At 42.1% G+C, this 22967-nt stretch overlaps 1 protein-coding gene across 5 annotated transcripts in view; it reads left to right on the forward strand.

Moving 5' to 3' along the window:
- The window catches only part of LOC105493782 (PHD finger protein 8), a 109419-nt gene that overhangs the window by 37996 nt on the left and 48456 nt on the right, over positions 1–22967 (forward strand). For 4 of the 5 annotated variants that reach the window (XM_011761679.3, XM_071088510.1, XM_011761681.3 and 1 more), the window contains exons 9-16: positions 7143–7230; positions 7553–7659; positions 9850–9941; positions 14319–14408; positions 16196–16498; positions 17260–17363; positions 22065–22243; positions 22875–22960. In XM_011761679.3, the coding sequence (XP_011759981.1) occupies positions 7143–7230; positions 7553–7659; positions 9850–9941; positions 14319–14408; positions 16196–16498; positions 17260–17363; positions 22065–22243; positions 22875–22960 (1049 nt within the window). The remainder of the gene's footprint in view (positions 1–7142; positions 7231–7552; positions 7660–9849; positions 9942–14318; positions 14409–16195; positions 16499–17259; positions 17364–22064; positions 22244–22874; positions 22961–22967) is intronic. The other variant, XM_011761683.3, reaches the window with a different exon arrangement.

Raw genomic sequence — 22967 nt, forward strand, 5'->3', positions numbered from 1 at the left:
GTTTTCAGTTGTATTGATTTCTGCTTTTATCTTTATTTTTCCTTCCCTCTGCTTGCTTTTGGTTTATTTTGCTCTTTTTGTAGTCTTGAGATGAGAGCTTAGTTATTGATTTCAGACTTTCCCTAAATTTCCCTCTCAGCATTGATGTAGGTGTGTCACACAAATATTGATATGTTGTATTTTCATTAAGTTAAATGAGCTTTTGAAAAATTAAGATACATCTTATATATTGTAAAATTTACCATTTTAAAGGGTACAATTCAGTTCTTTATATATTTACAAGGTTGTACGTCACTGCTATCTAATACCAGAGAATGTTCATTATTTTATTTATTTATTTTCTGAGATGCAGTCACTCTTTTGTCCAGGCTGGAGTGCAGTGGCATGATCTCGGCTTACTGCAACCTCTGCCTCCGGGTTCAAGTGATTCTCCTGCCTCAGCGTCCCAAGTAGCTGGGACTACAGGCTTATGCCACCACGCCCAGCTAATTTTTGTGTTTTTAATAGCGATGGGATTTCACCATGTTGGCCAAGCTGGTCTTGAACTCCTGACCTCAGGTGATCCACCCGCCTCGGCCTCCCAAAGTGTTGGGATTACAGGCGTGAGCCACTGTGCCTGGCCCAAATGTTCATTGTTTTAAAAAGAAACCCTATACTCATTAGCAGTCACTCTTTATTCGTTTGTCCGCCAGCCCTTGACAACCCGTTTTTAACTTCATTTGTATATGGATTTCACCTTCTGAATGTTTCGTATAAATGGAATGTTGTAATATGCTGTCTTTTGTGTCTAGCTTCTTTCACTCATAATGTTTTCAAGAATCATCCATGTTATAGCATTTATCAGTATGTCCAGGCTGGAGTGCAGTGGCACGATCTTGGCTCACTGCAACCTCTACCTCCCAAGCTGAAGCGATTCTCCTGCCTTAGACTCCCGAATAGCTGGGATTACAGGCACCTGCCACCACTGCCTGGGTAATTTTTGTATTTTTAGTAGAGATGGGGTTTCACCATATTGGCCAGGCTGGTCTCGAACTCCTGACTTCAGGTGATCCACCCACCTAGGCCTCCCAAAGTGCTGGTATTACAGATGTGAGTCACTCCCGCTCCCCAGCCAGCACTTCTTTTTTTTTTTTTGAGACGGAGTATCGCGTATCGCTCTGTTGCCAGGCTGGAGTGCGGTGGCGCGATCTCCACTCACTGCAACCTCTGCCTCCCGGGTTCAAGCGATTCTCTTGCCTCAGCCTCCCAAGTAGCAAGGTCTACAGGCACGCGCCACCATGCCCAGCTAATTTTTGTATTTTTAGTAGAGACAGGGTTTTACCATGTTGGCCAGGATGGTCTCGATCTGCTGACCACGTGATCTGTCCGCCTCGGCCTCCCAAAATGCTGGGATTATAGGCGTGAGCCACTGCACTGGCCACTTCATTCTTTTTAACAGCTGAGTAATATTCTGTGGTGTGGATATGCCGCATTTTGTTTATCCATTAGTCAGTTGATAGACATTTGAGTTGTTTGCACTTTTTGGCTGTTATGAATAGTGTTGCTGTGAACATTCCTGTACGAGTTATTGTGCGAACATGTGTTTTCATTTCTTCTTGGGTATATATCGAGGAGGGGAATTGCTGAGTCATATGGTAACTCTGTGTTTAACTTTTTGAGGAACTGACAAACTTTTCAAAGCAGCTGCATGCACCATTTTATATTCTCAACAGTAATTATGAGAATTTCAGTTTCTTCACATCTTCCTCCAGTGCTTATTGCTGTCTCTTTATGATTGTAGCCATCCTAATGGGTGTAGAGTAGTATCTCATTGAGGTTTTGATTTCTGTTTTCTGGATGACCTTTGATGTTGAACATCTTTCTGCATGTTCATTGGGCACTTGTATAGTTTTTTTTTTTTTTTTTTGAGAAATAGCTATTTAAATCTTTTGCCCATTCTTTAGTTAGATTGTCTTTTCATTGTTGAGTTATAAGAATTTATATACTTTGGATACTAGACTTTTACCAGATATATGATTTGCAAACATTTTCTCTCATTCTTGGGGCTGTCTTGTCACTTTTTTGATAGTGTCCTTTGAAGGACAAAAGTTACAAATTTTGATGTCCAATTTATTTTTTTCTTTATTTGCTTATGCTTTTGGTGTCTAAGAGACTTGCTTAATTCAAGTTCATGAAGATTTATGCCTAAGTTTTCTTCTAAGCATTTTATAGTTTTAGTTCTTACATTTAGATCTTTCATCCATTTTTTAATTTTTGTATATGGTATGAGGTAAGGGTCCAATTTCTTTGTTTTGTATGTAGTTATCTAGTTGTCCCAGAACCTTTTGAAAAGACTGTTCTTTCCCCATTGAATTGTCTTGACACCTGTGTCAAAAATCTGTTGACCAAAGATGGGGGTTTATTTCTGGTCCTTGAATTCTATTCTATCAATCCTTCTAACAGTGTTAACGCCATCTCGATTATTGTACATTTGTAGTACGTTTTGAAATTGGGAAGTGCCAGTGCTCCAACTTTTTCTTTTTCAGTATTATTTAGCCCCTTGAATTTTTTTTTTTTTTTTTTTTTGAGATGAAGTTTTGTTCTTGTTGCTCGTGCTGGAGTGCAATGGTGCGGTCTCAGCTCACTGCAACCTCTGCCTCCTGGGTTCAAGCGATTCTCCTGCCTCAGCCTCCCGAGTAGCTGGGATTACAGGCACCCGTCACCATGCCTGGCTAATTTTTTTGTATTTTTAGTAGAGACGGGGTTTCACCATGTTGACTTGACTGGTCTCGAACTCCAGACCTCAAGTGATCCACCTGCCTCAGTCTCCAAAGTGCTGGGATTACAGGCATCAGCCATAGGGCCCAGCCAGTCCCTTGAATTTTCATAAGAATTTTTTGGTTCAGCTTTCATATAGGTTTTCTAGTTATTTTTTAGTGTTTAATTATTACTTTATACATACATAGCATATCACAGTCTACTAGTATTTACATATTACCTGTTTGAGGGAAGGGTTGAAACCTTACCTCTTTTTTTTTGAGACAGAATCTCATTCTGTCACCCAGGTTGTAATGCAGTGGTAAGATGACAGCTCACCGCAGCCTTGACCTCCCGGGCTCAAGCAATCCTCCCACCTCAGCCTCCCAAGTTACTGGGACCACAGATGTACACTACCTCGTCTGGCTGATTTTTTTTTAGTTTTAGTGGAGATGGGGTTTTGCCATGTTGCCCAGGCTGGTCTTAAACTCCTGAGCTCAAGTGATCCACCCATCTCGGCTTCCTAAAGTGCTGAGATTATTGGCATGAGTCACCACACCAGGCCCAAAACCTTACCTCTTTTTACATCCCTTTATCCTTCACATTTTTCTACAATTAGTCATGTTTTACATTTTTCTATGTATTTGTCTTAAATATTTCTCTTCATACATTGATTATGAGATTGTCGTGCTACCCACTACACCAAGAGGGCTTCTATTCTCTGCGTATGTTGAGAACTGTATCACAAAGTTTTATAATTTTTGCTTTCCCTATGAAATATAATTTAGAAAACTCAAGAGAAGGAAATTCTGTGGTATTTACCCATGTTTTTACTCGTCTATTCTGTTTTCCTTTCTGGTGTTGAGAGTTTCAGGGTAGGTCTACTGTCGACAAGTTCTTAGTTTTTTTCCATCTGTAAATGTCTTGATTTTTTTTTTTCTTTCATTCCTGAAGGATATTTTTCTGGATATAGAACTCTGGGTTAATAGTTCTTTTCTTTCAACACCTAAAGAATGTTTTGCTGTTTCCTTCTGGCCTCTGTGGTTTCTGATGAGATTTTGGCTGTCATTTGAATTGCTTTTCCCCAATAGATAATGTATCATTTCTTGATATTTTCATTCTTTTTTTTTTTTTTCTTAAGTTTTCTGCAGTTTGGCCATGATGTGTTTTTTTTGGCGTGGATTTCTTTGGGTTTATAATGCTGAATGTGTTCACTGAGCTGCTTGAATGTGTAGGTTTATGTCTTTTGCCGTATATGTGAAATTTTTAGCCATTATTTTTCTTTTCTTTTTTGTTTTCTTTTTTTTTTTTTTTTGAGAGGGACTCTTACTCTGTTGCCCAGGCTGGAGTGTAGTGGTGCGATCTCGGCTCAGTGCAACCTCCGCCTCCTGGGTTCAAGTGAGTCTTGTGCCTCAGCCTCCCAAGTAGCTGGGATTACAGGCATGTGCCACCATGCCCCGCTAGTTTTTGTATTTTTAGTAGAGACGGGGTTTCACCATATTGGCCATGCTGGTCTTGAACTCCTGACCTCAGGTGATCTGCCTGCCTTGTCCTCCCAAAGTACTGGGATTACAGGTGTGAGCTACCGCGCCAGGCCACCATTATTTCTTGAAATACTTTTTTAGACTCATACTCTAACTTCTGCTGGATCTCTGATTACATGAATGTTATGTATCTTGTCTTAGTCCCGCAAGTCCTTAAGTTTATTTTTCTGTGTCTTTTTTCTCTCTGTTCAAGTTCAGATTGGGTAATTTCGGTTTCTCTGTCTTCGAATTATTCTGTTTCTTCTATTGTCTCCATTCTTCTGTTGAGTTTGTCCATTGCATTAATTTTAGATAGATTTTTTTTTTTTTTTTTTTTGAGACAGAGTCTCGCTCTATCACCCAGGCTGGAGTGCAGTGGCGCGATCTCAGCTCACTGCAACCTCTGCCTCCTGTGTTCCAGTGATTCTCCTGCCTCAGCCTTCCAAGTAGCTGGGATTACGGGCGTGCACCACCTTACCCGGCTAATTTTTATATTTTTAGTAGAGACAGTTTCACCATGCTAGTCAGGCTGGTCTCGAGCTCCTGACCTCGTGATACGCCCACCTCGGCCTCCCAAAGTGCTGGGATTACAGGTGTGAGCCACCACACCTGGCCCAGATACAGTACATTTCAGTCCTAAAATTTTCCTTTGTTTCTTGTGTATTTCTTTGCTGAGAATTTCTATTTTCTTTTTTTTGTTTGTTTGTTTTTTTTTTTTTTTTTTTTTCCGCCCAGGCTGGAGTGCAGTGGCCGGATCTCAGCTCACTGCAAGCTCCGCCTCCCGGGTTTACGCCATTCTCCTGCCTCAGCCTCCCGAGTAGCTGGGACTACAGGCGCCCGCCACCTCGCCCGGCTAGTGTTTTGTATTTTTAGTAGAGACGGGGTTTCACCATATTAGCCAGGATGGTCTCGATCTCCTGACCTCGTGATCCGCCCGTCTCGGCCTCCCAAAGTGCTGGGATTACAGGCTTGAGCCACCGCGCCCGGCCGGGAATTTCTATTTTCTATTTTTGTGTCAAGCATGTTTGGAATTGCTCACTAAGGTATTCTTACAATGCTTTCTTTCAAATTCTTGTTATATAATTCTATATTTGTCTAACCATATATTGTCTTATATATATTGGATTGTCTGTTGTTTTACAAGTCTGTTTTTCTCTTCAATTATCAATATTATTGGTATGATTTCATTGGTTTTTTAGAATGTTTAATACATGGTGAGGCAGGTCATTCACTCCCCACCCAACTCCCACCCACATCTGCTTTTCTCTTTTATAGTTTTCTGTTCCCAGGCATTTATTCATCCATCTTTGAATCCTTTGCCTGGTCTATTCCATAATGACTTTTCTATACTGGGCATTTAGTAACTGGTGAATTGAATTTGCCCATTAGCGGTTTGAGTTAATTAATTTACATCTTGGTAGAAATGCCCACACACCAGGTGCAATCTACTTAGTGCCACAAGCATTGAGTGTCTACTGTGTGCCCTAGCATTGGGCTAAGTGCTAAGGACAAAAGATTGATAGGCTGTTTCAGTATAATCTACTAGCCACAATAGCACCAATAGACGTATTCACCCTTAGTTTTGGAAGCACAGAGAAGAGCGCTTAGTCTAGCCCAGAGGTTTGTGAAAATCTTAGGAGAGCGACACTAGAAGGGTGAGTAGGGGTTAACTAAGAAAAGAAAGACAGGAATGGCATTTCAGACATAGGGAAAGGTGGAAGCAAACCAAAACTGTGTGACGCAGCTTATGGATACTAGAGCTTAAACAACAAGGGCTGGGGTGGGTGAAAGTGAAAAGGTAGGTCGACTGAACTTACCACAGAGGCGATTGAGGGCCATTGAAGGTTTATTTGTTTATTTAGTTTCTAATGAAATATTTCAGATGTACCAAAAGATAAAAAGAATAATATAGGTCGGGCGCAGTGGCTCATACCTGTCGCCCAGGCTGGAGTGCAATGGTGTGGTCTCGGCTCACTGCAACCTCCGCCTCCCAGGTTCAAGCGATTCTCCTGCCTCAGCCTCCCGAGTAGCTGGTATTACAGGTGCCTGCTACCATGCCCAGATAATTTTTCTATTTTTAGTAGAGACGGGGTTTTGCCATGTTGGTCAGGCTGATCTCAAACTCCTGACCTCGGGTGACCCGCCCACCTCGGCCTCCCAAAGTGCTGGGATTACAGGCATGAGCCACTACGCCTGACCCTAATTTATATTTTAGATATATCGCTCAGGATTGGATGTGAAGGATAGATATGAGATTATTGTAGAGCAGTGGTTTGCAAACAGTTGGGATTCCTTTATACTCTTAAAAATTAAGGACCCAGAAGAGCTTTTTATTGTGTGGTTTATATTTATCAATTTTTACCATATAAATTAAAATAGAAAATTTAAAAATACTTGTTAATTTATTAAAAAATAATTATAAGCCCATTACATGTTAGCATAAATAAAAATTTTTTATGAAAACTATTTTCAAAAATGTTTAGTGGGAAGAGTGACATTGTTTTACATCTTTGCAAATCTCTATAATATCTGGGTTAATCAAAAATTGTTAGATCCCCAGATCTGCTTTTGCTTTCATTCTGTTTGATATCCCATCATGTACCCTCTGGAAAACTCCACTGTATACCCATGAGAATAAGGGTGAAAAAGGCAAAGAACATCGTAATATTCTCATGAATATAGTTTTGGCATCTCAGCTTCTCTGAAAGAGTCTCAGGGAGCCTGAGGATTCCTTGGACCACACCTTGAGAACATCTGGTGTTGGGGAGCCAGTTTGGAGGCTAACTGCTCTTAAGGAGTTGGGTTTGAGATGAGTAGGTAGTGGAGATAACCAGAGGAAGAAAGGCCCTTTGCCAGCTTTGATTTTACCCTGTTACACTGCAGGATGGATCCATGCTGTGCTGACGCCTGTGGACTGCCTTGCCTTTGGAGGGAACTTCTTACACAGCCTTAACATCGAGATGCAGCTCAAGTGAGTCCTGAAACTATGGTGATTCCATGTTGGCCATTCCTGTCTGCTGGAGTGAGGAGTACAATGTAGAAAGCCAGAAAGGAATGGTTCCTTGTTCCTGATCATGTTCAGCTGAAGATTAACACCTTTTCTGCACTTAATAGTTATTTGACTTTGGGCAAGTTATATAACCTTTGAGCCCAAGTTTCCTAATGTACAAAGCCAGATCTTGCAGAGTCGTTTTGAGGATTAGAGATACAAAGCATCTAGAACAATACCTGATTTCATAGTAGGTGCTCGGTAAATGAATCCTTGTTTTTGTTGTTTTGTTTCCTCCTTCTAGAGCCTATGAGATTGAGAAGCGGCTGAGCACAGCAGACCTCTTCAAATTCCCCAACTTTGAGACCATCTGTTGGTATGTGGGAAAGCACATCCTGGACATCTTTCGTGGTATGGAGCCCTTTGCCAACTGTCCTTTTTGCCCCTCTCCCCTGAGTGAATGAGTGTGTGTGTATGTGTAAGTAGCGCAGTCAAGACACGATACTATTTCATCACCAGAAAGATCTCAGTATGTAAATTAAAACCATGTTGTGTACCTTAAAGATGTTCAATTTTTAAAAAGTGGTAATTAGTGCTTTAAAAACAATCTCCCTAGTGCTACCCACCCAGCCCCCAGCCCCTTCTTTTTTGAGACAGGATTTCACTCAGTCACCCAGGCTGGAGTGCGGTGGTGCGATCATGGCTCACTGCAGCTTCAAACTCCTGGGCTCAGGCAATCCTCCTAGGAGCCTTTGTTTGCCGAGTAGATAAGACTATAGGCACGGGCCCCCACACCCAGCTAATTTTGTAATTTTTTTGTACGAACAGGGTCTTGCTATGTTGACCAGACTGGTCTCAAACTCCTGGCCTCAAACGATTCTCCCACCTCAGACTCCTTTTGCTGGGGTTACAGGCATGAGCCACAGTACCCAGCAATACTACCCCTTTATAGTTTCACCCACTGTCCCCCCTGTACCATCCATAACTTCTGGAAACCACTAATCTGTTTTCCATTTCTATAATTTTGTCATTTCTTTTTTTTTTTTTTTTTCCCCCAAGACAGGGTATCACTCTTGTCACCCAGGCTGGAGTGTAGTGGCGTGATCTTGGCTCACTGCAACTTCCACCTCCTGGGTTCAAGCTTCACCTACCTCAGCCTTCTGAGTAGCTGGGATTACAGACACCCGCCACCACACCCAGCTAGTTTTTGTACTTTTTTTTTTTTTTCTTCTTTTTGAGATGGAGTCTCACTCTGTCGCCAGGCTGGAGTGCAGTGGCGCAATCTCTGCTCACTGCAAACTCCGCCTCCCGGGTTCAAGCGATTCTCCTGCCTCAGCCTCCGGAGTAGCTGGGACTATAGGCACATGCCACCATGCCCAGCTAATTTTTGTATTTTTAGTAGAGACGGGGTTTCACCACGTTGGCTAGGATGGTCTCAATCTCTTAACCTCATGATCTGCCCGCCTCAGCCTCCCAATGTGCTGCGATTACAGGCGTGAGAACCACCACGCCTGGCTGAATTTTGTCATTTCAAGAATATTGTATAAATGGAATCATATAGTATGTGACCTTCTCAGATTCACTTTTTTACTCAGCATAATACATGGCAGGGCATGGATTTTAACCTTTTTGTTTAGCAAGTGTGACTGAGAATATTGGATCACAGTGAAAGTATCTCTATTTCCTGCTGGTTAAGATAAAAAGCTCAATCTGGATAGTCTGAGAGTTTCCTGGATCTGCTTCCCCTGGAGATAAGGCCCAGTCCTGACCGTCCTGGCATCGTTGTTTTGGTTCCTGGGCGTTAGCCCAGTTGGAAGCCAATTTGCTTACTGGGTTTCCTCTTCCCTGATGTGATCGAGAATAGAATGGGTCCCTTACTTAGGCCTAAGATTCTTCAAGTTGACTTGGCCAGGAGAAATCAGTATTGATGAGTTACAAAGAATCTCAGGGGCCATGAGTACAGCCTCATAGCCAATACCTCAAACTCTTACTCTGCCACCCAGACTGTCACTTAAGTTTTCAATCAAATGTTGGATGACTAACTGTTCATTACTTATTCTAAACAGCTTGGTTCAGTAGAAAATTATTTATAGAGCCTAAATCTGGCTGTTTGTAGTAGCCTCCTGACATAAGGCAGAACACAGCTAATCCATCTTGTACATTAATGGCCCTTCAAGTCTGTGTAGGTAGAATTCATAGTCCTCCTGAGTGTTCTCATTTTGAAACCCAACAGGCACAGTAATGTCATGGAAGGGGCACAAGCCTCAGATTCAAATACACATGGTTTTAGTCATGGCTCTAGCACTTACTAGGTGTGTGCCTTTGGTCTTGACTTTGCCTCTCTGAACCTCAATTTCCTGGGCTGTATAATGAAGATAATACCTTGCTTACAGGATAGGTATAAGGGTTAAATGAGATAATAGATATCACATTCCTAGCACTTAGTAGATACTCAGTAAACGAACACTATTGGAAGAACTGAGATCTGCAGTGGTGCTCAGAACCTTGAGCATTTTCTCTGGTTGTCTTAACAAAAGTCCCAAGTCCTTCACTTTCCTGCATGGCTTTGTTGACACTCTGCTTTCCTCTTTCCTCCTTTAGGTTTGCGAGAGAACAGGAGACACCCTGCTTCCTACCTGGTCCATGGTGGCAAAGCCTTGAACTTGGCCTTTAGAGCCTGGACAAGGAAAGAAGTAAATATGCATATTTCTCTACCTCCTCTGGAATTTTGCCCTTTGTAGGGACTGGATTTGGTAGATGTTTTGGAGAGACAGAAGAGTCCAGAGAAGCTTGTGGGCCCCTGGGTGTAGAGTGGAGGCCTGGGCTAGGATTCCTTAGATTACATTTTAAAATCTTTATTTCTGATGATAAAAAGTAATACAACATTACCCTAGAGTATTGGAAAAATGAGGAAGAGCATAAAGAAGGAAAATTATTGCCTATAATTTTTACACTCAGCGGGAACTACTATTTAACACTTGCCTACATTTCCTTCTGGTCTTTTTTATGTGCATTTTAAAAACATAATTACTGTCACACTGTGTGGTTGACACTTGAGCAATGTGGAGGTTGGGGCGCAGACCCTGCCCCCCATGCAGTCAGAAATCCACATATAACTTTTGCCTCCCTAAAACCTTAACTGCTAACAACCTACTGTTGACCAGAAGCCTTACCAGTAACATAGTCAACACATATTTTGTATATGTTATTTGTGTTATATACTGTATTATTACAATAAAGTAAGCTGAAAGCGTATGTTTACTGTTCATAAAGTGGAAGTGGATCCTCATAAAGGGCTTTATCCTTGTCTTCACATGGAGTAGGCTGAGAAGGAAGAAAAAGGAGAGGGGTTGGTCTTGGCTGTCCCAGGTGGCAGAGTCAGAAGAAAATCTGCATATAAATGGACCCATACATTTCAAACCCATGTTGTTTAAGGGTCAACTGTATATCCAGTTTTGTGTTTGAATCTATTGGTTTATCTTAATTTTCCTGTGTCACCAAAGTTCTCCAGAAACATTTGATAGTTATGTGATATTCTTTTGCAGGAATGTACCATCCTTGCCTAACTACTTGCTTTTTGCTGCTTCCTTTTTATTTCTTTGAGGGAATAGTTTTAAAGAATCATACAGTAAATGTCTCTTTTTGTCCCTCATTTCTTGATTGTTTCTTCAGGATAGATTCCTGAAAGAACAATTACTGAATCAAAGTATATGAAAAAATGTAAGGCTCTTGATGCATACTGCCAAAGTGGGTTTTAGAAATGTGCAAGTGTCCGTTTATCCAACTGAACACTAATCAGCTATTAAAAAAAAAAAAAAGCTCTGTATGTACTGATTTGGAAAGATCTCCAGAATTTGTCAAGTAAAGGTGCACAACCATGTGTATAGTGTGCCACTTTATATGTAAAAACGGGGGAAATAAGAATTATCTTAGTATACACTTGCCTGAATATATGATCTGGGATGTAGAAACTAATGAAAATGGTTACCTGTGGGAGTGGGATGATGAGATTGATGGCAGGAACAGGGTGGGATTGATGGCAGGGACAGGGTAGGAATGAAGCTTTTCAATATTTTATTTAATTAATTTATTTATTTATGAGACAGAGCCTTGCTCTGTTGCCCAGGCTGGAGTGCAGTGGCACGATCTCAGCTCACTGCAGCCTCTGCCTCCCGGGTTCAAGTGATTCTCGTGCCTCAGCCTCCTGAGTAGCTGGGATTACAGGCATGTGCCACCATGCCTGGCTAATTTTTGTATTTTTAATAGAGATGGGGTTTCACCGTGTTGGCCGGGCTGGTCTCAAACTCCTGGTCTCAAACTCCTGATCCATCCACCTCAGCCTCCCAAAGTGCTGGGATTACAGGCGTGAGCCACCACACCTGGCCTTTCTTTCTTTTCTAATGTAAGCCTTTAGCTGTTAATTTCCTTCTCAGCACCAGTATTTGATTTTTGATCCATGTGAACGAATTAACTTTTCAGAATACTGAATTTAAAGAACACACCAAGAAATCAAGAAAAGAAGAAATGTCAACATGTAATCTTAGGCTTTAGATACTCCCTTTTCTGGGTATATTGTGACCAAAGGTCACTGCACTGCAGGCTTAACTTGTACAATCTCCTTAGTTCCTGTTGCCAACCTTCCCCTCAGATATTCTTGGATTTCATATTTTGAGCCTTCCCTTGCTCCCCGGGCTCACCTATACCTGGACCTTAGCCTGCGATTCTGTTTCTCCACACCTCTCAGGTGTGGCTACCTTGGGTTTCATCTCTGACCCCTCCCACGGAGTGAACTTTAGAGTGACTGTGTCCCAAAAACACCAAAAGGGAGGTGGGTGTGCCCCAAGCACTCATGACTCAGGATGGACCCAGGGACCAAGGGATGGCCCCAAACAGAGTGATCAGTGGGAGCTGGAGTAGAGTAGAACATAGTTCTGAGACGCCCATGCTCATGGAAGGACTCTTGTGAAGTGCAGATGATTTGTAGAGGAGGAACCTGCTCCCTTACCTTTCCAGAGACCCTGGTCTGGGAAGGAAGAAGCCATAAGATTATCTAGCTGGGTCAGATGGTTTCTCAGCTCCCCACCTAGCCACGAAAATAAATTACACCAGATAGATGAAAAGAGTTAAAGGAAAAAAAGAGAATTAAACCATGAGAAACAAGGAAATGCTGAGGAATTTTCTCTCAGCCCTCTGGATACAGAAATGAAGTGAAAAGTCACAAAGGAAAACCTTGAGATCTACATAAAAATGTAAATCTTGGTACTCAAAAAGAGGGCAAACAAAAGAGACAACTAACAGGGATCGCTCTGGGTTGCTGTTGAGCTAGCTGTGGGCCAGTTGCTGCTCAGCACAGAGTTCCTTCCTCACAAGTGGAGAGGCTGGTTTGTCCCCGCTGATCTCTCTGAGGTCCTTGACTTTTTTGAGAGGTGTGGCCCAAACCCACAACTTAGTTCCTTATATCTCTTGATACTGTCTTTTTTAGATAGATGTTTTACAAATATTTTCTCTCAGTCTGTGGCTTACAAAGTAGCAGAGGTGCTGAAACAGGTTTTTCTTTTTTTTCTTTTTTTTTTTTTTTTTTTTTGAGACGGAGTCTCGCTCTGTAGCCCAGGCTGGAGTGCAGTGGCCGGATCTGAGCTCACTGCAAGCTCCGCCTCCCGGGTTCACGCCATTCTCCTGCCTCAGCCTCCCGAGTAGCTGGGACTACAGGCGCCCGCCACCTCGCCCGGCTAGTTTTTTGTATTTCTTAGTAGAGACGGGGTTTCACCGTGTTATCCAGGATGGTCTCGATCTCCTGACCTCGTGATCCACCGGTCTCGGCCTCCCAAAGTGCTGGGATTACAGGCTTGAGCCACCGCGCCCGGCTGAAACAGGTTTTTCAAAAAGAAGTTTTGCTTTTTAAGTTCAGTTGATCAACTTTTTTCTTTTCGGGTCCATGCTTATGTCCTATCTAAGAAATCTTTGCCTAACTGAAGGCCACAAAGAACTTCTCCTCTGTCTAAAGCAGGAGTTTCCGGCCAGGGTACAGTGGCTCATGCCTGTAATCCAGCACTTTGGGAGGCCGAGGCAGGTGAATCACCCGAGGTCAGGAATTTGAGACCAGCCTGGCCAACATGGCGAAACCCCATCTCTATTAAAAAGACAAAAATTAGCCAGGCATGGTGGCACATGCCTGTAATCCCAGCTACTCAGGAGGCTGAGGCATGAGAATTGCTTGAACCTGGGAGGCGAAGGTTGCAGTGAGCCAAGACCACCACACCACTGAACTCTAGCCTTGGTGGCAGAGTAAGACTGTCTCAAAAAAATAGTAAGAAGTAAATAAAATATAACAAGGGTTTCCAACCTTTTGGCTTCCCTGGGCCACATCGGAAGAAGAATTGTCTTGGGCCACACATAATAGCTGATGAGCTTAAAAAAGAAAAAAAAAAATTACAAAAAATCACATAGGCTGGGTGCAGTGGTTCGTGCCTGTAATCCCAGCACTTTGGAGGCCAAGGCGAGTGGATCGCCTGAGGTCAGGAGTTCAAGACCAGCCTGGCCAACATGGTGAAACCCTGTATCTACTAAAAATACAAAAAATTAGCTGGGTGTAGTGGTTCACTCCTGTAGTGCCAGCTACTGGGGAGGCTGAAGCAGGAGAATCGCTTGAACCCAGGAGGTGGGGGTTGCAGCGAGCTGAGATGGTGCCATTGCACTTCAGCCTATGCAAGAGTAGCGAAACTCCATCTCAAAAAAAACCAAAAAAGGTCTCATAATGTTTTAAGAAATTTTACTCATTTGTGTTGTCACATTCAAAGCCATCCTGGGCAGTGGGTTGGACAAGCATGGTCTAAAGGGTGTATAGTTTTAGGTTTTACATTTAGGTCTATGATCCATTTTACGTTTGTGTTTGTGTGTATGGTGCAAGATATGGATTGAGGTTCTTTTTTTTTTGCATGTGGATATCCAATTGGTCCAGAATCATTTGTTGAAAAGACTACCCTTTCTCCATTGAATTGCCTTGGCATATTTGTCCAAAATCAGTTGTCTCTTTATGTGTGGGTTTATTCCTCATGCCTCTTGTTTGACAGGCTCTGCCAGACCATGAGGATGAGATCCCGGAGACAGTGCGAACCGTACAGCTCATTAAAGATCTGGCCAGGGAGATCCGCCTAGTGGAAGTAAGGAGCATGGGGCAGGGAAGAGAAGGCATTTGGAAAGGCCTTTGAGGCTCAAGTGGCAGGTTAGGCCTCTGCAGTTAGCATGAGAGCCCAGGGGAAGGGTCGGGAAGACCCTACCAAAGACACAATTCATTTATTCAAATAATTATTACTGTGTTTCAAGTGTGCCGCACATTGGGCTAGGTTCTTAAAACACATAAATAGTGCCTGCCCACAAAGAACTCAGCCTAGTAGAGGACCCTGAGCAAAGTTAACCTCTTTGAGTTTCAGTTTCCTCATCTCTAAAATGGGGAATAGTTGTACCTACTCAAGGATTGTTAAAAGGATTAGGTAAGGTAATGTGAGTTGAGCACAAAAATAGAGTGCTTGGCACACAGTAGGTGCACAATAAATTCTGACGGTGGGTCATGGTGGTGGGTGGTGGTGGTAGTTGTAGTTGTTGTTGTTATTAATATTTTGACTCAGTCTCTGCATTCTGCAAAATGACAGTTCTCTCGGGGTGAAGATGATTACAAAGCCATGTTTCAACAGGTGGCATATACCACGAGGCAGTAAGGTATAGTGGTAAGAGATTCAGAGAAACCTGGGTTCTGGTTCCTGCTCTGTCACTTGCAAGCCTTTCAGAGCCTCAGTTTCCTCATCTATAAAGTGAGGATAACACTAACCTTTCAGAATTTTGTTAGGATCAAAAGCTAGTATATGTAGAGCCCCTCGCACAGTGCCTGGCAGAGTAAGTACTCAATAAATGTGAGCCATTGTTATTAGTAGACTTTATAGCAAAGAGAGAAGTTGGTGTGGGATGGTGAAGTAGCAGAGGCACCAGAGGAGAACTCCTTTAAGCTCAGAAGCTGTAAAGTTTTATTTAGTGCCCAGGATATATACATCCATGCTGAAGGGTGGTCAAAGTGAGCTGGGAAGTTGTGCTTCTAGCCTCACTGCTTGCAGCATGTTTCACTGCCTACACCATAGCTTACAGTGTCCACCTCCTACCTCTCATTTTCCTCCACTCCCATCTGTCAAAATCATTCAGGATAGTTAAAGGCCTACCTTTTCTCCAGTGCCTCCCACTTAAACCACAAAACTCTGGGCTGGTTGGAAGAGGACTTAGAGATAGAGTATATGTGGTCCATGGGCTTTCAAATGACTTAAAGCAATGGAATCCTTTTTTAAAAATGACATCTTAGGTGGAAGGCCAATATTCAAAGCACAGCTGCTTTGAATAAGATGAAGGTGGGAGGCCTAGGGCTCCACTTGTTCTTTTTATTTGCCTTCTACCTTCCCCCGATTCTCAGGACTCCTCCCAAGAAGCTCAAAGTAGCCATAGAACATCTTCAGAAATCACCTTTCCAGTCTAGTCCTTTAATTTTACAGCTGAGCAAACAGTCTCAAATGGTCAGATAACTTTCCTGAGCTAGTTACAGAGCTAGCTAGTAGCAGAATTAGGACTAGAACCTCTCCTTTTCTCAAATCCTGTAGTCCTTAGAGTTTGAACCACCCAGATTAGTACTTGATTATTTTATGTTTCATGGCAGCTGCTTAGTGGAGTATTTTCTCTCCAATTTTGACAGTGCTTTGCTCGTCTTCTTACTTGTCAATGGCTGGGTAAAGAAATGCCACCCAATAAATTCTTGATGACTCATTATGTAAAAGCTAGGGTGTGCATATGTGGAGCATCTGTAAGCCACTTCCATGGCAGTGCCACCAGTACCAGGAACAGACCTCTGCTCTTAGTGTTGAGAGAACCCTTGAGTAAGCTCTAACCCCCTCATGTACTAACACTCTTGTAGGACATCTTCCAACAGAACGTTGGGAAGACGAGCAATATCTTTGGGCTGCAGAGGATCTTCCCAGCCGGCTCCATTCCCCTAACCAGGCCAGCCCATTCCACTTCAATGTCCATGTCCAGGCTGTCACTGCCCTCCAAAAATGGTTCAAAGAAGAAAGGCCTGAAGCCCAAGGAACTCTTCAAGAAGGCAGAGCGAAAGGGCAAGGAGAGTTCAGCCTTGGGGCCTGCTGGCCAGTTGAGCTATAATCTCATGGACACATACAATCATCAGGCACTGAAGACAGGCTCTTTCCAGAAAGCAAAGGTGGGTGCTGGCCCATGAGTTCAGCCCAACCCTTTTGGGTGTCCCTTGGAAGAACAGGGTTTCAAAAAGCAGGCTATCCTGTCTGGCTGCCATGTCCCTTAGACCCCCTGGTGTTTGGCTACCAGTCCCACTCATTTAACAGGCATTTATTGAGACCTTTTCTATGCTGGGCACTGTGATAGGTGCTATGGATGTGACTCTCAAGAGGCTGACAGGCGAGTGAGAAAGACAGGCATAAAAACAAATGAGTGCAATCAAGTATTGTGAATGCCACAATCAAGGGTGTGTGTGGGACCCTGAGATACAGAGGAGGGTTAATTCTGTCTGGGTAGGGAAGATTTTCAGGAGCTCTTTTCAGAAAACATAACACTTAGCTGAATTTTGAAATGCTGGGATGGGAATGAGATTTGAAAACATTGCGTGTGTCAGGTTGTAGTCTTGAGCAGGTCCTTGAGAAAAGCCCTCCACCAGGGCTCCATCTTGCCTCAAGATTGTGATTCTCTCCATGGGCATCTGAAGATGTGCCCCCTCTTTTTTAAGGGAACATGATTCACAAGATTGATAGGTGTCCCCTGAACCAACCACACATTTTCAAACTCCTGCTCCTGTGATCAGTGGGGGTGTGGGGGGACAGTATAGCAGAAGGCCTTGGCTCAGGTGGTTTTGACAGTGAACTGAACCAGTGAAACCAGAGGGAACGTGCCATCATGATTCCCATGGGAGTCCCAGACAGGTGACAACTGAGCTTCCTACTTCTGCAGTTCAACATCACTGGTGCCTGCTTGAATGACTCAGATGATGACTCACCAGACTTGGACCTTGATGGAAATGAGAGCCCATTGGCCCTATTGATGTCTAACGGCAGGTGAGGTGGGAAGGGGGAGCACAGAGGTACTGGGACTGTCAGTGGTAATATGCCACTGAGACAGGGCATGGAATTGGAATCTAGGGGTTGGGACATGGGTAGGAGGGACTGTACTTAGGGCAATACCTAGATAATATAATGTATCATTGCTTAGTTCAGAGAACCACGGTGTGGTGTTGGAGGTGGGTAGAGGGAGAGGTCTGAAATCGAATTGGCAATCCTGAGAAAGATTTTATCGGTTCTAGAAACTTCAGCAAGTCATTGGGCGAGAACCACTGGCAGCAATAAGTATAGCATACTTACTAAAAGCATTAGTTTTTTCTATACCTTTTGACTTAAGATTAGATTTTTAGGAATTTATAGAAATCCTTGCACACAAGTGTGTAATGATAAATGTTCAGTGTTCGCTGCACCATTGTAATAGTAATTGGAAACATCCAAATGTTCATCAGTAAGGGCTGGATAAATGATGGTATATCTATAGAATGGAATATCATGTAGCCGTTACAAAGAATGAGACAGTTAAATATTGACACAGAAAGATGTTTAAGGCGTATTTTTAAAATCAGATTACAGAATAATAGGAATAGTTCCATTTTTACTTTTAAAAGGGCATGTATGCACATGTATATATGTATGCACGTATGGAAAAGACATATATAGACTTTTGTATTTTTTGAAGAGGGAGGTTTAAAAATGGAATATACAAGCGTTAGAAATAAAAACAATGTGAAAGAGCACACAGTGAAAAATCTCACACCCATCTCTCTTTCCCTGTTTACCTTCCCATGGACAACCAATGTCAGTGGTTTCCTTCCAGAGATATGTATGTATATTTAGGCAAACAAATAGTGTGTGTGATATATATATGTAAATATATTTTTTAAAAAAATAGAGATGGGGTTTCTGTTATTGCCCGGGCTGAGCTCTAACTCCTAGACTCAGGTGATCCTCCCACTTCGGCCTCCAAAGTGCTGGGATTACAGATGTGAGCCACCTTGCCTGACCTAGTTACATATTTTATACTTGTTACACCAAGTTTTTTTTGTGTGTGTGTGTGTGTTTTGTTTGTTTGTTTGTTTTTTGTTTTTTTTTTTTTTGAGACAGAGTCTCGCTCTGTTACCCAGGCTGGAGTGCAGTGGTGTGGTCTCGGCTCACTGCAACCTCTGCCCCCTCGGTTCAAGCGATTCTCGTGTCTCAGCCTCCCAAATAGCTGGGACTTCAGGTGCATGCTACCACACCCAGCTAATTTTTGTATTTTTAGTAGAGACAGGGTTTCTACATGTTGGCCAGGCTGGTCTCGAACTCCTGGCCTCGAGTGATCTGCCCGCCTCAGTCTCCCAAAGTGCTGGGATTACAGGCATTAGCCCATGTGCCCGGCCTTGTTATACCAAGTTTTTAACAGTGGTTATCTCTGGAAAGTACAATAGGGAAGGTAAGAGCAAATTTTCACTTGAGTAGCATTTGAATTTTGTACAATGAGCACGTATTTACTTTTCTTTAAATATTTAAGTATTTACTCTTCTTTAAATAATTTTAAAAGAACAAGTTCTAAAAGAATAAAATAAAAGCTGTTTACAACAAAATTATGGACTTGGGGAATCAGGCAATCCAAGGTTTAAATCCCAGCTGTGACACATATTCACTGTTCTACTTTGGCAAACTAATTAACCTATCTGAGCTTCAGTGTCCTCATTATATGTATTCTATAATTAAAACTTACCTTAGAGTTGTTGGAGGATTAAATGAGATAATATATGTAGAACGTTAACCACAGGGCCTGCCATATAATTAATACTTAATAAATGGTAGTTCTTATAAATATGATGATGTCGAGACAAAAGAATTCTCCATGAAGATGGTGATAACGATGATGTGGCCATGACCAGAATCTAAGAAGATTGTCAGAAACCCTGAAATACATAGAGGCAGGGAAAGCCAGTAAGGGCTATTTTCTAGATACTCAGAACACTAGACAGCAGCAGTCAAGAGCCAGGTGCAGAGTATGAACAATGTAGGAACACAAACAACAAAGGTACCTTAATAGCTGCCTTCTAGGAAAAGGTTACCTTCAGGTCCATCTGGGCCCACCTGGGTGGAAAATAAGGGAAAAAGGAGTGAGAGTAGGGCAGATTCTGAAAGCAACAGAGCTATTCTTGGGGTTTGAGAATCCAGTTACTGAAGTGTAAGATTAGAGAGACTGTTGAATATTGCCTTTGTCCAGAACTCACGATAGGTCTCCTGGACAGGAGAAAATTCAGTCCTAGGAGTCCAGCCTATAATGGCTATTGAAGGTACAGTAAGACATTTCCTGCCCCTGCCCCACCCCCAGCACTCCTTCTTGTGCTGCTGCCTATTACCCGCTGCAGTGTCAGAAGCTGTTAAGTGAACCCAGATAGTCAAAGTAGAGAAATATTTACAGATGATGTGATGGTATGTCTGGGCTTCTCTCCAAACTTTGTGTTTTGCAGAGATTGAGGTGTAGATGAAACAAGACTGGCTGTGTTGATAATTGCTGAAACTTAGCTGAGTGATAGGTACATGAGAATTAATTATACTTTTATATTTTTGTGTATGTTTGAAAATTTTCTTTAAAAATTTTTTAAAAATTGTTAGAGACAGGGTCTTGCTGTGTTGCCCAGGCTCAAGGAGTTCTTTTGCCTCAGCCTCCTGAGTTAGCCGATACTACAGACATGCACTACCACAACCCAGCTGAAAATTTTAATTATTGGTAGTTAATAGAAGACCAGGGCATACATAGCTGTCATTTATTGAGCATCTCCTCTGTGTCAAAGTCTGTCTTAGCTGTTTATATATACTATTTTATTTAATCCTCACAACAACCCCAAAAGTAAGTAGTAGTATCCCCATTTTACTAATGTGAAAATTGAGAGAGAACCTTATAATATTAGCTACATGGAGCAGTTGCCATGGATCAAGCTCTGTATGAGCTCATTTAATCCTCAACCCTCTGAGGTAGAAAATAGGTCAGTTAAATGACAGCCAATTCACTGAAAGTCAATTTAACCAAATTACTAGTTGCTGAGTGTATCAGTGTACTGATTTGCCAAGAACATGTTTCTTTTTAACTGTTCATGAGGTTTTTTTCCAGCAGTTCATATTGGTTAATATCGTCTACTATGTGTAACAGGATTATCTAAGCCACTTTTGAGTTCTGGACAAAGGCATTGTTCATTTCAACCAGCAATCATGAGTTTCTTCACTTACTGGCCAACATTTGTTATTTTTTTTTCTTTTTGACTATAGCCATTCTGGTGGATGTAAAGTGTAAACTCATTGTATGTGTTTTTTTTTTTAAAAATAAAAATTGTGGCCCAGTACAGTGGCTCACACCTGTAATCCCAACACTTTGGGAGGCCAAAGTGGGCGGCTCACTTGTTAGGAGTTTGAGACCAGCCTGGCCAACATGACGAAACCCTTGTCTGTACTAAAATTACAAAAATTAGCCAGACATGGCCAACATGACGAAACCCTTGTCTGTACTAAAATTACAAAAATTAGCCAGACATGGTGGTGGGCGCCTATAATCCCAGCTACTTGGGAGGCTGAGACAGGAGAATTGCTTGAACCCAGGAGGTGGGAGGTTGCAGTGAGCCGAGATCATGCCACTACTCCAGCCTAGGCAACAGAGCAAGACTCCATCTCAAAAAGAAAAAAAAAAAGCAAATAAGAATTAAAATTGTATTTAAGGTATACAATGTGATATTTGATAAAGTTTATACTGTGAAATGATTATGCCAGTAAAGCTAGTTAACATGCATCACTTCACGTACTTACCATGTGTTTGTGGTGAGAACACACAGGTCTACTCTCCTATGAAATTTCAAGTATCAGTGCAGTTTTGGTTTTGTTTTTTTTTTGAGACGGAGTCTTGCCGAGGCAAGAGAATTACTTGAACCCGGGAGGCAGAGGTTGCCACGGGCTGAGATCACGCCATTGAACTCCAGCCTGGGCGACAGAGCAAGACTCTGTCTCAAAAAAAAAACTAAAAAACAAAAAAATTCTGGATACAAATCCTTTGCCAGATAAATGATTTCCAAATATTTTCTCTCAGTCTGTGGCTTTTATTTTATTTTCTTAATGGTTTCTTTTGAAATACAAAATTTTAAATTTTACTTAATCCCAGGTTATATGATATTTTTCTGTGTTTTACTCTAGTCTTATAGTTTTAGGCTTTACATTTAGATCTATGATGCATTTTACGTTAATTTTTGTATATGATGTGAGGTAAGGGTCCACATTTATTTCTTTGTATCCATTTTTCTCAGCAACTTTTACTGAAAAAACCATCCTTTCCCCCACTGAGCTGCTTTAGCACCTTTTGTCAAAAATCATTTGATCATAAATTTAAGGGTTTATTCGGAACTCAAAGTTCTTTTCCACTGATCTGTATGTCTGTCTTTATGCTGATATCACATTGCCTTGATTACCATAGCTTTAGAGTAAATTTTGGGATTGAACAGTGTAAGTCCTCCAATGTTGTTCTTTTTCAAAATTATTTTGTCTGTGTTAGGTCCTTTATATGTCCAAGTATGTTTTACTATCAACTTTTTATTTAAAAAGCTGGCTGGATTTTGGTAGGGATTGTATTGAATCCGTAGTCAATGTAGAGAGAATTGCTGTCTTGCTAGCGACTAACAATATTGCTAGTGACTGTTTTTATGTTCTCCTTCCCTTCAGTACAAAAAGGGTGAAGTGCTTATCCAAATCTCGGCGAACCAAGATAGCAAAGAAGGTAGACAAGGCTAGACTGGTGGCAGAACAGGTGATAGAAGATGAATTTGACTTGGATTCAGATGATGAGCTGCAGATTGACGAGAGATTGGGAAAGGAGAAGGCGACCCTGATAATAAGACCAAGTGTGTGTCTGTTCTTTCTTTTTCCTCCTCTACCCGTTGTTTGTTTGTTTGTTTGTTTGGTTGGTTGGTTGGTTGGTTGTTTTGAGATGGAGTTTCGCTCTTGTTGCCCAGGCTGGAGTGCAATGGTGCGATCTTGGCTCACTGTAACATCCGCCTCCCGGGTTCAAGTGATTCTCGTGCCTCAGCCTCCTGAGTAGCTGGGATTACAGGCATGTGCCACCATGCCTGGCTAATTTTGTATTTTTAGTAGAGATGGGATTTCACTATGTCGATCAGGCTGGTCTGGAACTCCTGACCTCAGGTGATCCACCCGCCTCAGCCTCCCAAAGTGCTGAGATTACAGGTGCAAGGCACCACACCCAGCCCTTGCCCGTTTTATATTTGTTTTTGGCCCTCTTGATAGACTTAAGACCTTAGGCCTGAGCTTGTTGACATTCTGCTATACTATGTTCTGTAGGCCTTCATTGTTTCCTTTGTTCTAAAGATTTATTTATCACCTGATCCCTAACCTCTCTAAATTAGTCATCTGTGGTCATTACTTCCAAGAAAATTAGTCTTATTTTTTTGTTCTGGGTATTTGGCTGAAATGCTAATCATAGCTTCATAATAAGTGCATTCCATTGTTTTCTAGAATTTCCCCGGAAATTGCCCCGTGCGAAGCCTTGCTCTGACCCCAACCGAGTTCGTGAACCAGGAGAAGTTGAGTTTGACATTGAGGTAGGAT

This window comes from Macaca nemestrina, chromosome X, assembly GCF_043159975.1.
Source record: "Macaca nemestrina isolate mMacNem1 chromosome X, mMacNem.hap1, whole genome shotgun sequence".
NCBI lineage: Eukaryota > Metazoa > Chordata > Mammalia > Primates > Cercopithecidae > Macaca > Macaca nemestrina.